The sequence below is a fragment of the Lepus europaeus genome, chromosome 4, assembly GCF_033115175.1.
Source record: "Lepus europaeus isolate LE1 chromosome 4, mLepTim1.pri, whole genome shotgun sequence".
Lineage (NCBI taxonomy): Eukaryota > Metazoa > Chordata > Mammalia > Lagomorpha > Leporidae > Lepus > Lepus europaeus.
In genome coordinates this window covers 100120091-100137225 of record NC_084830.1, presented here as the reverse complement: position 1 = coordinate 100137225, position 17135 = coordinate 100120091, and the positions used below count along the sequence as shown (strand labels likewise).

The 17135-nt window shown below is 45.9% G+C and overlaps 1 protein-coding gene across 2 annotated transcripts in view; it reads right to left on the bottom strand.

Moving 5' to 3' along the window:
• CANX (calnexin) overlaps positions 1-16819 on the bottom strand; it is a 34964-nt gene extending 18145 nt beyond the window's left edge. Inside the window, exons 1-3 of one of the 2 annotated variants that reach the window (XM_062188555.1) lie at positions 16675-16819; positions 365-544; positions 13-86 (exon numbers count right to left, since the gene is read on the bottom strand). In XM_062188555.1, the coding sequence (XP_062044539.1) occupies positions 13-86; positions 365-541 (251 nt within the window). In that variant the 5' untranslated portion in view covers positions 542-544; positions 16675-16819. Of the gene's footprint in view, positions 1-12; positions 87-364; positions 545-16031; positions 16215-16674 lie in introns of those variants that run through there. The other variant, XM_062188556.1, reaches the window with a different exon arrangement.
• Positions 16820-17135: the final 316 nt, after the last annotated feature.

Genomic DNA, 17135 nt, shown 5'->3' with positions numbered 1-17135 from the left:
GGAAATACTTACCCTGAAAGAGTTCCCCTGTCAAAGGAATCAGCAAAATACACTTCCCCTGTTGGAACTGGAGCTTTGTAGGTAACCTGTGTTAAACACAACATGAATTAACAATCAAAATTCTCAACAACACTCCTTTCTTAGTTAACATTCCTTGCTTACCAGAATGTTTTGATTGCTTTCAATTGTCATAAAATTCTTATAGATGGCCCTCAAATTCAAGCCACACAGATGTTTGTCAAGATGTAACAAAAGCTACCAGAGAAATCATTAGGTATTACAGCAAACTGGCTTTCCCTTTGAAAATAATTCAAATTGACCACAAACTTATCTCAAATGCTAAAAGAAAAAGACCATGTCAAACCTTTGGAGATGGAGGAGGAGTGCTGGTATCCGGTTTTGATTTTGAGTCTTCTACCTCTTCAATGACATCATCAAGGTCATCCTCAATATCAATCATATCGTCATCATGTCCATCATGACCTTGAATGACAGCCGTTCCAAGGACCAGCAACATACACAGTAACCACTTCCTTTCCATGATCTACATATAAAAATAAAGCTCAACGTGTTATCTCTTTAAATTTTATAAAGAATATTAAACCTCTTATTTAAAATTAAGGCTTTCAATATTAGCTGGAAAAGGCGAGTCCAGTCTCAAAATGGAGTCAAAACCACTGCTTGGTCCACCACAGCCCAACTCCAACCCCCTCACTGCCACTGGGGGGCAGAGGAGAGGCCATGATCCCAAGGAATCACAGAAACTATTGGCAGTCTGAGTTCTGAAACTACAGATAGCTTTAAGAGAACATTTTGAGAAATGGAGCAGGCACACTCACAGATTGTATGGTAATGAGACTCCCCAAACAAGAGTCCCAGGTGCTTTGGTTTTGTGACTTTTGTGCTGAAGAGGTGGAGATAGCAACGTATCCTTGACCACACCAGGTCGAGTTGTTTCTACAGGACTGGTAAACCCTGGTACTCACCTAACAGTGAGGGAGATTTTTGTTGGTGGTGCTAAAGAAGATACAGAGGAATATAATTTGAGACTACTCTGAAAAGTATTGCAAGACTGAAAACATAGAAGCTATGGAAGACAGGCAGGGTGGGAAAAAGAGGATTTGCTTTTGTATCTTTTGATGATCATGACAGAGTTGATAAAATTGTTCAGAAATAACACATTATTAGTGGGCACAGTTGTAAAGTGACAAAGATCCTTTTTAAACAAGAGATGCAGTCTGCTGCTGGATCAACGATGGCAACTATGGCAGTGGCTTTGATTATAATAGCAGAAGAGGCTATTGTGGTGGACCAAGGCATGGAAACTAGGGTGGTAGATATGAAGGAGGAGGAGAAGATGATGGTTACAATGAAGACATTTAAGAGAGAAATATGGTGGTGGCATACATTGTAATTATTTTGGAAATTATGGTAGAAAACAGCAATCAAATTATGGGTCCACAAAAGGGGACAATTTCGGAAGAAGTTCAGGCAGTCTGTGTGGTGATGGATATAAATCTGGTGGTGGAAGTGGTGAAGGGGCAATAGGTCTTAGCAGGCAATACGTCAAGGAGTTGTTAGGAAAGCTAGTCATCCCAAGTGCATTAGAGGAACTCTAAAAATCTGTCACAGAAGGAACAAAGATCCATAGTCAGGAAAGTGACTGCAGCTTAACACAGGAAATCCTTCTTGTTCAGGACTGTCATAGCTTAAGTTTGCAAAAAGTCCAACTATTGATTAATGCAATGCAATAATTAGATGAATACTCCTGAGGTCTTAAAAAAAAAAACTGTTTTCAAATAAAAGTTAAAAGGAACTTTACTGCATTTCATTTTATATATAAAGCACAGTAAGCCCAAAGAGATGAAGGGGTTTTCCAGATATCAATTAAGAGATCTGGTTTCAAGAAAATTTCAAAATCAAATTCAAACATGCACAATTTTCCCCATAAAGAATATCATACTGGTCACACAGACCTAGGCATTCAATTTCCAATGAACTTCTTACATTTGAGAAGTGTTGTAGATGGACAAATACCCTTTCACATACTAATTCAGGATTCATGCTGATTAAAACATTATAATGAGAGGCCTGCACTGTGGCACAGCGGGAAAAGCTGCAACCTGCAGTGCCAGCATCCCATATGGGTGCAGGTTCAAGTCTCAGCTGCTTAATTTCTGATTCAGCTCTCTGCTAAGGCCTGGGAAAGCAGTAGAAGATGGCCCACATCCTTGGGCCCCTGCTCCCATGTGGGAGACCTAGAAGAAGCTCCTTGCTCCTGGTTTAGGATAGGCCAAGCTTTGGCGGTTGTGGCTATTTGGAGAGTGAACCAGAGGATGGAAGATCTCTCTCTGCCTCTGTTAATTCTGCTTTTTTTTTTTTTGACAGGCAGTTAGACAGTGAGAGAGAGAGACAGAGAGAAAGGTCTTCCTTCCGTTGGTTCACCCCTCAAATGGCCGCCAAGGCCGGCGTACTGCGCCAATCCGAAGCCAGGAGCCAGTTGCTCCTGGTCTCCCATGCAGGGGCAGGGCCCAAGCACTTGGGCCATCCTCCACTGCCTCCCCAGGCCACAGCAGAGAGCTGGACTGGAAGAGGAGCAACTGGCACAGAACCGGTACCCCAACCAGGACTAGAATCTGGAGTGCCAGCGCCGCAGGTGGAGGATTAGCCTAGTGAGCCATGGCGCCGGACCAATTCTGCCTTTCAAATAAATATTTTTTAAAAAACATTAAAATGAATGGTAACAGGGGATAAATCACGGTAAAGCTAAATGTGGATTCTGCTGCTGATAAAAAAATCAATTGTTGACATCTTTTCAAATCATAGTGTTTGAAGATTCAATAGCAAAAATATTAAACCAAAGACTAGCGACTTTTATTATTCTAAGCACTTACATGCCTTGTTTATTAATGTCATGGGTAATATAGGCCTTCTTTCCAAGGGCTATAGATCTAAAGACATAAAAACTGAGACATGGGGCTGGCACTGTGGCACAGTGTGTTAAGCAGCTGCTTGCAAATCCAATATCCTATGTGGGCACTGGTTCAAGTCCCAGTTGCTCCACTTCCAATCCAGCTCACTGCTAATGCACCTGGGAAAGCAGCAGAAGATGGCACAAGTCCTTGGGGCCCTGCACCCATGAGGGAGGCCTACGTAGAGTTCCAGGCTCCTGGCTTCAGCCTGGCCCAGCTCTGGGTGTTGTAGCCATTAGGAAGTCAATCAGCAGATGGAAGACTTCTTTTTCTCTGTCCTTCCCTAATTCTGCCTTTCAAGTAAATAAATCTTAAAACCAAACAAAACAAAAACACTGAGCCACATGGACACACAAAATGGTTTGGTAGTTACACATGTGTGTACACACACACAGTGTATCCTCTCTCCTATCTCCTCTCTCCAGTCAGCCAGTCAACCCCTTCGTGTCACTGCTCTCCAGCAACCAACATCTTCCTTTTTGAAGCCATCCTGCACCCTGACAATAGACTAATAACCAAAATCTGTCATGAACGTACAAGTCTGCAAAGCTCTCAGAGCCCTCTTCCTCATGCTGCTCTGCACTGGGGCATGACCTCTCTCAGTCATCTTGGGACTGCGTTTGCATAATGCACGAGGGTAAAACTCACTGTATTCCTAAATGCTCAGCATTTGAGCAGCACAGAAAATAAAGTGCTAATAAAGTCATTCATAACTTACCCAGGAAAGGTACTGGTTTTTAGGAGACAACTTCATTATCTGCTATGGTTTCTTATATACTTAAGAAATAGCAGTAATCACTTATTTATTCGTTGGAAAGAACTTTTTTCCTTTGCCATTAAAATATATGATATGAAAACTGGTTTAATTCAGAAGTTTATCTAAATTAACTCTATACAACTCCTAAATTATCTCTCAGAAAAACAATGCTATAAATGGTGTTGAGTCCCAAGGATAGGCTATGAAATAAAAATTAGCATAAAACAATATGTACTACATAGTTGCAACTTTTTAAAAGCAAAATGTGGTGACACTAGTAGTATTTAAGAAAGCACAAAATCAATGGATTAAAATTAGGGCCAGGTATTGGTGCTGAAATATTATCCAAGGAAAAGCTAAATAGATGGTTCAGTTACCTTTAAAAAGGGTAGAACTGATTTTCTTTTCTCAACAACTTTGAATTTGTTAGAGGTAACTTTTATTGCCTGAATTGTTACTCACCCCACCACACACACACCCTAAATCCATAAACTGAAGCCACAGCCTCCAATGTAACTATTTTTTGTAACTATTATTTGCAGAGAGGAACTTCAAGATCATTGAGGCTAAATGAGGTCATAAGGATCCCAAAGTACTGGTGACCACAGGAAGAAGTCCACACAGAGGAAAGGCCTTGTAAGGACATGAGGAGACCAAGGCAAGCTACTAAGAGACCCCACAGAAACCAACCCTGCCAGCACCTTGGTATTGATCTTACATGCAGGGCACTGTGATGGCAGCCACAGCTGACCAAAACAACCCTCTTTAGGTTATATAGAACAAAGTAGGAAAGTGCTTTTTTTTTTTTTTTAAAGATTCATTTATTTTTTGAAAGGCATAGTTGCAGAGAGAGAGAGAGAGAGAGAGAGGAGAGAGAGAAAGTCTTCCATCAGTTGGTTTACTCCCCAAATGGCTGCAATGGTTGCAGTTGGGACCAGCTAAAGCTAGGAGCCAGGAACTTCTCCCAAAGTCCCCTACATGGATGCAGGGGTCCAAGGACTTGGGCCATCTTTCACTGCTTTCCCAGGCCATAGCAGAGAGCTGGATCTGAAGCGGAGCAGCCAGGACTCAAACTGGTACGTATATGGGATGCCAGCACTGCTTCTTAAAGTTGGGTGTCCAGCCCCATCACCCAGAGGGCTGGTTAAAACAAGCCTGCTGGGCCAGCGCTGTGGCTCAATAGGCTAATCCTCTGCCTTGCGGCGCCGGCACACTGGGTTCTAGTCCCGGTCGCCCCTCTTCCAGGCCAGCTCTCTGCTATGGCTCGGGAGTGCAGTGGAGGATGGCCCAAGTCCTTGGGCCCTGCACCCGCATGGGAGACCAGGATAAGCACCTGGCTCCTGGCTTCGGATCAGCGCGGTGCGCCGGCCACAGTGCACCAGCTGTGGTGGCCATTGGAAGGTGAACCAATGGCGAAGGAAGACCTTTCTGTCTCTCTCTCTCACTATCCACTCTGTCAAAAAAAAAAAAAAAAAAAAAAAGCCTGCTGAGCCCTGATTTGTCAGGGGAGGGCAGAGCAAGGCTGGCCAGGTGAGCTAAGATTTCATATTTCTAACGAGTACCCAGGGAATGTGTCAAGGCTGCTGGCCCAGGATCCACACTTTGAGAACTACTGATCAAGGCTTATGAATAAGCTTTGTGTGCTTTGATTCTCACTTTATAAAAAGTGCATATATATATATTATTTCATCTATGCCTTCTGTAAGGTTCTCATTTTCTTTTACACATTCAGAAAACATGAAATTAAAATAACTTAATTCGGGGCCGATGCTGTGGCGTAGAGGGTAAATAAGCAATAATCAAAGAATCCAGGGGCCGGTGCTGTGGCTCACTTGGTTAATACTCCGCCTGTGGCACCGGCATCCCATATGGGCACCAGGTTCTAGTATGCTTGCTCCTCTTCCAGTCCAGCTCTCTGCTGTGGCCCGGGAGGGCAGTGGAGGATGGCCCAAGAGCTTGGGCCCCTGCACCCGCGTGGGAGACCGGGAAGAAGCTCCTGGCTTTGGATCGGCACAGCGCCAGCCATAGCGGCCATTTTGGGGGTGAACCAACGGAAGGAAGACCTTTCTCTCTGTCTCTCTCTCTCACTGTATATAACTCTGCCTGTCAAATTTTTTTAAAAAAGAATCCATACTCCCTATTTGTCCCTGGCTGCCTGACCAAGAGACCTGGAGCGTAGAAGGCATATACATGGGAGAAGCAGAACCACTCTAGTGGAAGAACTTTTTTTCTTCCACTAGAGTGGTTCTGCTTCTCCCATGTATAACTGAAACCTTCCAAAATTCCAAAGAAAATGCTACAGTCAATAGTTTTAGTCTAGTTCTATAAGCCATGTTAAGTGGACTTATTTTCAAGTTCTGTTAAAGACTGGTCCACATCTGCAAACAACTGAAGACAATATATTTTAAGGTGGCCCTAATTATCTATAAATGAAACCTAGGGGTTGGCACTGTGGCATAGGGGGCTAAGCCTCCACCTGCAGCGCCACCATCCCATACAGGCACCAGTTCATGTCCTGGCTGCTCCTCTTCCAATTCAGCTCTCCGCTTATGCCCTGGGAAAGCAGTGGAAGATGGCCGTCCTTGGGCCCCTGCAGCCACATGGGAGCCCTAGAAGAAGCTCCTGGCTTCAGATCGGCATAGCTCCTACCAATGCGGCCATTTGGGGAGTGAATCAGCAGATGGAAGACCTTTCTCTCTGTCTGTCTGTCTCTCTCTGTTTGTAACTCTGCCTCTCAAATACATAAATAAACTCTTAAAAAAAAACAAAAACAAAAACAAAAAAAACAAAACCCTGACATTACCAAGAAACCATCCCCTCCTCAACTCAGTTCCCTCTCACACTCCTTTACCAAGTCTTATGTTCACCTACTGAAAAGAACATAGTTGGGGCCGGCAGCGTGGTGCACTAGGTTAATCCTCTGCCTGCAGTGTCAGCATCCCATATGGGTGCCAGTACTAGTCCCGGTTGCTCTTTTCCAGTCCAGCTCTCTGCTGTGGCCTGGGAAAGCAGTAGAAGATGGCCCAAGCGCTTGGGCCCCTGCACCCGCATGGGAGACCAGGAAGAAGCTCCTGGCTTCGGATCGGCGTAGCTCCAGCTGTTGCAGCCATTTGGGGGGTGAACCAGTGGAAGGAAGACCTTTCTGTTTCTCTCTCTCTCTCACTGTAACTCTACCTGTCAAATAAATAAATAAAATCTTAAAAAAAAGAAAGAAGAAAGCAGTAACTCTGCTTCCAAACCACCTTCCTGCTAATGCACCTGGGAAGACAGCACAAAATGGCCCAAGTACTTGGGTCCCTGCTCCCTATGTGGGAGACACAGATAGAGTCCCTGGCTCCTGGTTTCAGCCTGGCCCAAACCTGGTTGTTACTGCCATTTGAGGAGTGAACCAGCAGATGTAAGATCTGTCTCTCTCCCTCTCTCTCTGTTGCTCTGCCTTTCAAATAAGCAAACAAAAAAAAGTCAAAAAAAAAAAAAAAAAAAAAACACTAGGTGTGGGGTCCATGATAACCCTATGTACTATCATTGGTTCATTGTTATTTTTTCCATAAATCTCTGTCATAGTTGGTCCCCAATCTCCCCTGCCAAAATCCTATGGCTGAAATGTACTATTAGGAATCTAGTCTCATTCTCCTTCATGAGGAACAACTGAAGTCTAGAGAGTGACTTCCAAAAACCCAACAGCCACAGGCAGAATCAGGATCAGAAGCCAAGGTTCCCAACACCCAGAGGTCCTCACTTGCTATCTGTACATTCCTTAAGACATATAAGGTTTCACGTCTTTACATTTTAAGAGGATGTCTCAAGCTTTCCCCCCTTTAAAGTTCTTCATTTATCCTTAGAGCGTCAAACGCCTAGGCAAAAAAAGGGCATACTTCTGTGTTGTCACCAGTTTCTAAAATTATCCAAAGGAAATATTTAACAAGCAGCTCAAGAACAAAGCAATAATGCTCTTGTAACACAATAGCACAGTCCTTCTACTGCAAACCCAGAGAGTAAGCAGCCCCTGGACTGGAATGCTGAGAAAGAAAACAGAATAAATCACTCTTTACACTGGCAGCCTTTTCCTGTAGTAAAGAATCCCATTTCCTGTAATTCTCTCCTATTTCATAGCTTGTGCTCATTCAAGGGCAAGGTTCCTCACATACCTGAGATTTTGCAGTTTCTCTCATAGTGTAAGCTTCAAAGCCATCACTTTCTTTCTCAGAGCATTTCATTTTCTTTTAAAGGTTGGCTCGCTCTCTCTTGCTCTCTCTCTCTCTCTCTCTCACTCTCTCTCTCACACACACACACACACACACTGATAATTTCTGTCACTGTAAGACTGTTACCCCAAATGCTACAGTTGTGATTCTGTATGACAAATGCTAGGTGGCTGTATAACTCAAAACTGGGCTTCTAGTTGTAAGTTACTTATAGAGCTGTTCTGACAAAATTATCTATTACTACAGGCATGGACCCTCAGAAAATCCAGCAATTTAAAATCAAAACCACAGGGGCAGGTGTTTGGCCTAGTGGTTACGTCACAAGTTAGGATGTCCACACATCCCATTTCAGAGTGCCCAGCTCTGCTCCCAGGACCACCTGCATGTTAATGAGCTTGCTGGGAGGCAGCAAATGACGGCTCAAGTACTTAGGTCCCTGCATGGAAGATCTGGATGAAGTTCCTAGCTTCTGGCTTTGGCTTGATCCAGCTCTGGCTGTTGCATGCATCTGGGGAATATAACAACAAATGAGAGTTCTCTCTCTTAAGAAGAACACTTGAGGGCAGGTCTTGTGGTGCAGTGAATTAAGCTGCCCACCCACAGCCCACATTGGACTGCCAGCTGCCCCACTTCCAGTCCAGCTTCTTGCTAATGTGCCTGGGAAGGCAGTAGATAATGGCCCAAGTGTTTGGGTTCCGGGCTTCTGACATTGATCTGGCCCAGCCCGGCTCTTACAAGCACTTGGGGAGTGAACCAGCAGATGAAGTTCCTTCTCTATGTACCCCGCCCTCTTAAACAAAAAAAGCAAACAGGAAAATATTTAAGTATCTGAGTCCCCTGTCACTCTTAAATCTTAAAAAAAAAAAAAAAAAAAAAAAGCAAACAGGAAAATGTTTAACTATTTGAGTCTACAGAAGCGACAACTTTCAAAAACAGCCTTAAGTGATGTGCAAATGTTAGTTCTGTGTGGCTTCATTTTATGATACCCCTTAATGTAAGCAAATAATTACTCAATAAAACCAATACTATGAGGTCAACACTGTATGGTCCAAGTTCTGATTTATATCCAAAACTAGCTGAACAGACAATCTGTCTTCTAGCAGTCACAAGTTTGGACTGCAAGAATTCTGCTACATAGAGTGGGTATTTGGCCTAGGGGTTAAGATGCTGGATAAGACACCCACTTTCCACATGGGGTACTTGGGCTCAGTACCCATCTCTAGCTCCTGACTCCAGCTTCCTGCTAAAGCAAACCCTTGGAGGCAGCAAGCGAATGGGTTCTGGCAGGCTTTATAGGAAACCTGGACTGAATTCCCAGATCCTGGCTTCAGACCATGCTAGTCCCAGGTGTTACAGCGATATGGGTAGTGAACCAAAGGACAGAACACCCTCTCTCTTGCCTTAAAAAAATAAAAAATAAAAAAATTTCAATGTTAAAATTAGAGGAGAAAACCTATCTGATACCTAGCTGAGAGCCTGGTACACAGCAGACACCAAACAAGATTTGCTGACAGCTTTCAACTCCAGGGACACCAATCAGATACCAAGAACTAGGGGCAAAAAATAGGGGGGTTAGGGGGTACTTCTGACCTGTAAGAGCTGTATGTACATAGGACATCCATAAAGTCCAGAAGTTTATTTTTTTTTTATTTTTATTTTTTGACAGGCAGAGTGGACAGTGAGAGAGAGACAGAGAGGAATGTCTTCCTTTTTGCCGTTGGTTCACCTTCCAATGGCTGCCGCGGTAGGCACACTGCGGCCAGCGCACCGCGCTGATCCGATGGCAGGAGCCAGGTGCTTCTCCTGGTCTCCCATGGGGTGCAGGGCCCAAACACTTGGGCCATCCTCCACTGCACTCCTGGGCCACAGCAGAGAGCTGGCCTGGAAGAGGGGCAACCGGGACAGGATTGGTGCCCCGACCGGGACTAGAACCCGGTGTGGCGGCGCCGCAAGGCGGAGGATTAGCCTGTTGAGCCACGGCGCCGGCCCAGAAGTTTATTTTTTAATAGACTGAAGGAAGTCTGTCCACCCATGATTTCAGAGATCATGAATAAACTACATTTACAGCTCTACTAATTACGTTTTTGGGAGTTAATATCAAAATAAACTCATAATCTACCTTTATCTAACTTGCAAAAGTGCGCATATGGGTGACAGGGACCCAATTACTTCAGCTCCCAGGGTATACATTAACAGAAAGCTAGAATCAGAAGCCATAGCCAGGAATCAAACCCAGGCATTCCATTGACACAAAAGCCTGCCCCTATTCTTAACTTTTAGAGGAGTGAATTTATCTTTAAATTCTAGCAATGTAAGTTTCCTATTTTAGAGTTAATGATTTGGCACAGGTGTTTGTCATATGGTTAATGCTGCTTGTGACACTTGCATCCCGAAAATCCCAGCTCCATTTTCAATTCTAGCTTCCTGCTGGCACATACCCTGGGAGGTAGCAGGTGATGTCATCCATGTGGGAAACCCAGACTGAGTTCTAGGCTCCTGGCCCAGCCCTAGCTATTGTGGGCATTTAGGGAGTGAACCAACGGATGGACTCTCACTTGTTCACTCTTCCAAATAAAATGAAAATAAGAAATTACAAATATATAAAACTAATTCAAAAAATTAACTCTTGGGCCTGGCATTGTGGCACAGGTTAAGCCACTACCTGTGATGCTGGCATCCCATATCAGAGGACTGGTTCAGGTCCTGCCTTCCTGTTTCCAGCTTCCTACTATTGTGCCTGGGAAAGCTGTGGGAGACCCAGGTGGAGTTTCTGGCTCCTGGCTTCAGCCTGGCCCAGCCCTGGCTGTTGTATCTCTTTGGGAGTGAACCAGCAGATGAAAGATCTCTCTCTCTGCCTCCTCCTTCCCCATCATTCTATTCTCCAAATCACTTAATCATTTATAAAAATTAACTCCATATAGACAAGGCAGCATACAGCATGTGGTGGAAAAACCCATTAAGTCAGGCCGGCGCCGTGGCTCAACAGGCTAATCCTCCGCCTTGCGGCGCCGGCACACCGGGTTCTAGTTCCGGTCGGGGCACCAATCCTGTCCCGGTTGCCCCTCTTCCAGGCCAGCTCTCTGCTGTGGCCCGGGAGTGCAGTGGAGGATGGCCCAAGTCCTTGGGCCCTGCACCCACATGGGAGACCAGGAGAAGTACCTGGCTCCTGGCTTTGGATCAGCACGAAGCGCTGGCCATAGCGGCCACTGGAGGGTGAACCAACGGCAAAAAGGAAGACCTTTCTCTCTGTCTCTCTCACTATCACTCTGCCTGTCAAAAAACAAACAAAAAAAAACCATCAAGTCAGAGAAACCTGGGTTCTGTGTGGCCATGGTCAGCTTATGTAACTTCCAGTGGTCTTCCTTTCCCTATTTCATAGATGTCGGTAATAGTGCTACTGGCTCAAAGGCTTGATGTGAAAATAAAAATATATAATCTATCAGAATCTAGCATTTCACAGGCATACTCAAATGTTTTGCTCTTTGAAGCAACTCATACATTGAAAAAAATTTAAATTCTTATTTTGACTAAAAAGTCCAATATTTGTGAATAATTTTACAAGAAAAACTTGCTTTTCCTCTACGCTTTCTCTTTAATTATTTCTTTCAACGTGTATGGAAACTTCTGCTTACCTATTTTTTCCTGCTCTATCCATTACTTCTCTATATGAACTCAAATTAAAATTTTTTGATAATCATATACAATACATATTATACATAATTATGCCCTCAGCAAACCTTCTAAATAAAGTCCAAATTATTTTACTGCCCATATTTAATAATGCATGAGATTTCAGCTGAACACAAACATCCTATTTTTTTTTTAAGATTTATTTATTTGAGAGGCAGAGTTAGAGAGAGAGGGGCCTTCCATCTGCTGATTCACTCCCCAAATGGCTGCAATGGCTAGGAGCTTCTTCCAGGTCTGCCACATGGGTGCAGGGGCCCAAGGACTTGGGCCATCTTCCACTGCGTTCCCAGGCCATAGCAGAGAGCTGGATCAGAAGTGGAGCAGCAGGTACTTGAACCGGCACACATATGGGATGCTGGTACTGCAGGCAGAGGTTTAACCTACTATGCCACAGCACTAGCCCCCAACATCCTACTTTTTTTTTTTTTTCTTTTTTTCTTTTTTTTTTTTTTTTTTGACAGGCAGAGTGGACAGTGAGAGAGAGAGACAGAGAGAAAGGTCTTCCTTTTGCCGTTGGTTCACCCTCCAATGGTCGCCGCGGTAGCGCGCTGCGGCCGGCGCACCGCGCTGTTCCGATGGCAGGAGCCAGGTGCTTCTCCTGGTCTCCCATGGGGTGCAGGACCCAAGGACTTGGGCCATCCTCCACTGCACTCCCTGGCCACAGCAGAGAGCTGGCCTGGAAGAGGGGCAACCGGGACAGGATCGGTGCCCCGACCGGGACTAGAACCCGGTGTGCCGGCGCCGCAAGGCGGAGGATTAGCCTGTTGAGCCACAGCGCCGGCCCAACATCCTACTTTTTAACAGAAGACATACTTTGTAAAATTTCAGCAAATCCAACCAACTACTTAGATCAATGTTAGGAATGGGCAAACACTAAAAAAAATTTAAATTTGTAACTTCTCAAAGGCAGAAACTTGAAGATCTTTAAGATACACAAGAGCTCAAACTATTTTCAAGTTTGTCTATATTTTTATATTTCATCTTTTCAAGAGATGATTTTTTGAGTCAGGCTGAGGAAGTTCCTTTCTATCCCTACTGTGTTTAGCGTTTATCATGAAAGGATGTTTTCTCTGGCTCTTGTGAGATGATCATGGGGTTTCTTTTATTAATGTGGCATATTATTCACTGTTATATGCTGAACCAACCTTGCATTCCTGGAATAAATCCCAGTTGGTCACAGTATATAGTCTTTTTTCTATATTGCTGGACCAGCTCTCTGCTTATGTGCCTGGGAAAGCAGTGGAAGATGGCCCAAGTGACCTGGAAGAAGCTCCTGGCTCCTAGCTTTGACCCGGGCCAGTCCTGGCCGGTGCAAACATTTGGGGAGTGAGCCAGCCGACAGACTCTCTCTCTGCCTCTCTATTACTCTGCCTTTTAAATAAATAATAAGTCTTTTAAAAATAAAATATTATGCTGGTGAATTCACTTTGCTGCATTTTATAAAAAATTTTTGCTTCTCTTTTCAGAACAGACAGTGGCCTACAGTGTTTTCTTGTGTATTTGTTAAGGGGGGGCTGATGTGGTGCAGGACAAGTCACCACCTTGTGAGGATAGCATCCCATCTGAGTGCTGGTTCCAAATATAGCTCCCTGCCATCCACATGGGGGAACTGGATGGAGTTTCAGGCTCCAGGCTTTAGCCTGGCAGTTGCTGCCATTTGGGGAGTGAACCAGCAGATGGAAGATCTAACTGCCTTTCAAACAAACAAATAAATCTTAAGGGGAAAAAAAGATTTTGTTAAAGATTGGTGTTAATTCTTCCCAAAGTATTTGGCAAAACCCAGCAGTGAAATTGCTTGGTTATGGGCTTTTATGAGACTCTCTTTTAAAAAGAAAGTTAATTCCTTTAACGTATGAGAAGTCAGAAAGAGGAACATAAGAAGTGACCTAGTCTAATGTTTGGTTTTAAAAATAGGCAGTGGGGCCAATATTGTGCTGCAGGGATTCAGCCACCAGTTTCCAATCCAAGCTACTCTGCTTCTGACCCAGCTTCCTGTTAAGGTGCCTGGGAAGGTAGCAGATGATGGCCCAAATACTTGGGTCCCAGCCACCAAGTGGGAGGCCTAAAAGGAGTTTCTGGCTCCTAGCCTCAGCCTGGCCCAGCCTGGTCATTGTGGCCATTTGGGGAGTGAACCAGTAGATAGAAGATCTGTCATTCTGCCTTTCAAATAAATAATCTTAAAAAAAGATATGCAATACTAAGTCTTAGGAGTTTCAGACACCTCAGGTAGATTCGTAACTCTCACCAGGACCCCCAGGAGGTTCTAACTTCCCCATTTCACAAGTAAAGAAACTTAAAGAGAAGTTGACATAATCTCTCCAGGATCCCAGCTAGAGACATGAGCACAGGCAGAAATTCAAGAGACAATATCCAGTCAGCCACTCAATAACACGCCATCTGGGGTTCATGACTAACTTCATCTCTAAAAGGATAACAGCATCTACTCTTGGATTGTTGTATAAGCAAAATGCACAAAAAAGTCACTGACACCACCTATTTACAACACACAGGCAACATCAGCTGTTACTAGATATTGCTCAGTAACACCTTTTGTTAAATTCTAATGGTTCCAAAACGGAATTCCTTTTTAATTATGCAGAGTTAGACAGTGAGAGAGAGTTGCTTCACTCCCCAAATGGCCACTATGGCCAGCACTGTGCCAATCAGAAGCCAGGAGCCAGGTGCTTTTCCTGGTCTCCCATGGGGGTGCAGGGGCCCAAGCACTTGGGCCATCCTCCACTGCTTTCCCGGGCCATAGCAGAGAGCTGGACTGGAAGAGGAGCAACCAGGACTAGAACCCAGCGCCCATATGGGATGCCGGCGCCGCAGAGGATTAACCAAGTGAGCCACAGCGGTGGCCCCCAAAACTGAATTCTAAAGCAAATAATTTAAGTCTTAGATTGGAGAGGAAACATTTAAAAGGAATTAGATTCCAGTCACAGATAACCACTTTACTACTTTTTGTGCCTTCTAATTTCATGACCATGTCAAAAGTCAAAAGAGAAACAATTCAAGGGGGTATGGGAAGCACAGAACTCAAAGGGGTCCCTACTGGAAGTATTTGTCCATTTTAAAGCAGATTTAGATCCACGCTGCTTTATTTACATTTATGAATTTTGATTGACAGGAACAGTAGAACTGACTTTTCTACAGCACTTTATTTTTCCTATAAACTGAGGTTGAAGATGTGAACACTCAGAACATGCTAATGATTCTCAAAATTCGTTAAGAAACACAATTCTCAATTTCCACAGCTCACAGCTAGGCTTAGAACGTACATTTGTTGCTTTAGTTTTACAGTAAGCTACAGAGGTTACAACTATGGACATTTTTATTGTTTCTTAAGGAGTTAAACACGAACTGACCATTCTGTTTGCATAATTCATTACACCAGCAAATTATCTGCCCTTCCCAATTGCCCCCTCAAGGTGAGGCATCAAGGAGTCTGTCATTCCCAAGGTAAAGATATGGGAACCAAAGCGGCACAGAAGCTGGTTACCACGCTGGGCCAAGAACTCTAGTTTATGAGCTTGCATGTCCCTTTACCAACTGCCACTGCGTCCCCTCTGATTATCTCACTATCTCACAAGGAAAAATGAACTCTGTAACTAAAGGATGCAATAGTGTGATTGCCAACACTGCAGCACCCTGGGGCCCTTGGAAGATAATGCACTCAATGCCTCTGTGGGGTTAAGATAGTGAGGTGGGTGGATGCTGACACTCATTTTCAGAGAGGCTGGAAAATTTCTGTTGTGGGACACTCACTCCACTGCACAGTTCACGGAGGCCTCGGCTGCTGCAAAGGAGGAACTCCCACTCTGGTCTCTGTGCTGCAAGTTTAATTATAGCAAATGTGGCAGGTGGTTCTACCTGTGACCCTCAACCACTGCTGCGAAGACAGAGATACCGACCAATGCTAAGGAGCAGTATGATTCGGAACCTTAAAAAAACTTAGTTTATTAAAAAAAATTAAGCAAAACTCTCCATTTCCTAAATTTGAGGTGAAGAAACTTAACTGGGATTCACCTTTGTCCTCTGGGGCTTTTAATATTCACTCAGTTTAACTTCCCTCGACCGGTAATTGTGTCATATCCAGCAGTTAATCCACCCGACTCAATTTCTCCCTCCCTGTGAATGCAAGTCTGGGAAACACCCCTCAACCCACTCCGAAGACTAAAACGCCAGTGTCGTGGCCCAAGCCATTCAGTCCGTAGTCCCTGTCCCATTTTATCCCCTCTTAACTGAAGTGCGTCGGGTTATGATTGCATCCACTACTGGGAACGGGGCAAGTTCACGGAGCAACAGCCCCGTGAAGCGCCTGAACCAGGGCCACCCACCCAGCCCTCAACCGTGAACCCAGCGCGCTCGTTAAAGCGATCGCATGACCTTGGGCCAGGCACTTCGTACCTCCAGGCCTCAGTTTCCTCCAGTGTAAAACGAGGTGCGGCAGGCCAGCTCCAGATCGCTCTCCACTTTGAGGCGTCCAGAGAATCGCCGCCTGGCTTACTCCCCTCACCACGGCTGGTGCTGTTATTGTTGAGACTTAACTTTTTCCACCACTGCGCCTTCTAGCACGTTCTCTGCACTCTTCAGGGTGCTCGAGCCCAGTGTTCGCTCTCGCCTCTTATTTTCAAACACTGAACCTGTAACGCTAACCCTGATTATTCTCTCTCGGTCTGATAGTCCCGTTCTCTTTACTACTTAGGGGGCACCTACTAGGCCCCACCCCACTCCAGCCCACCTCGCGACTGCCCAGACAGCCAATAACAGGCCTAAGAAAGCCCCAGGAATAAGTTAGCTCTCCCGGAGGTCAAGGGAGGCCCTGGGGCACCTGCCACGCCTCCCGACCCCGGCGGCGAGGCCTAGGCCCGGCTCCGCGCCCCAAGCCGGGCCTCGCCACTCGCGGCCGCCAGGGCCCGGGCCCTCGAGAGCCAGCCCGACCCCTGGGCCCCTGGCCACGCCCGACCCTTCGGCCGCAGCGCCCTGTTCCCAGGCACCCTGGGGGGGGGGCCTTACAGGCTCGAGGACGGGCGCAGGTCTCCCCTCTCACCTAGAGCCGGCGATGCCGATGCCTTCTACCCACACACCTGGCCCCGCGCTGCAGTGGAGACGGCGGCAGAGGAGGCCCGACCGTCACGTGCCGCAGAACCAAGAGGCCTCGGCTACCGCCGCCGCGCGAGCGACCCCACAGCGCGAAGCCCGGCCCTGCGCCCGCCCCTGGCTGTTGAGTAGCTATGACCAGCGCCAAGTCCCGCCTCGCCGCGCAGGCTCCGCGACCCGGTTGGTCGGCGTGGCCATCGCTCTAAGAACCTTCCCATACGCCCCCTAGGGCTATTCTTCGTGGAGTGTGAGGATTGGCCTGGAGTGAGGCAGGAAGTGGCCGTTGGTTGGGCAGAAGGCAAGGGGGCGGGCCTCGACTGGGAGCCCCGGGCGCGCGCGTCCTGGGCGGGGCGGTGTGGGCGGGCGTTCCTGCGTCTCGTTGCCCTGGTGCCTTAGTGGGCTCGCCGCCTG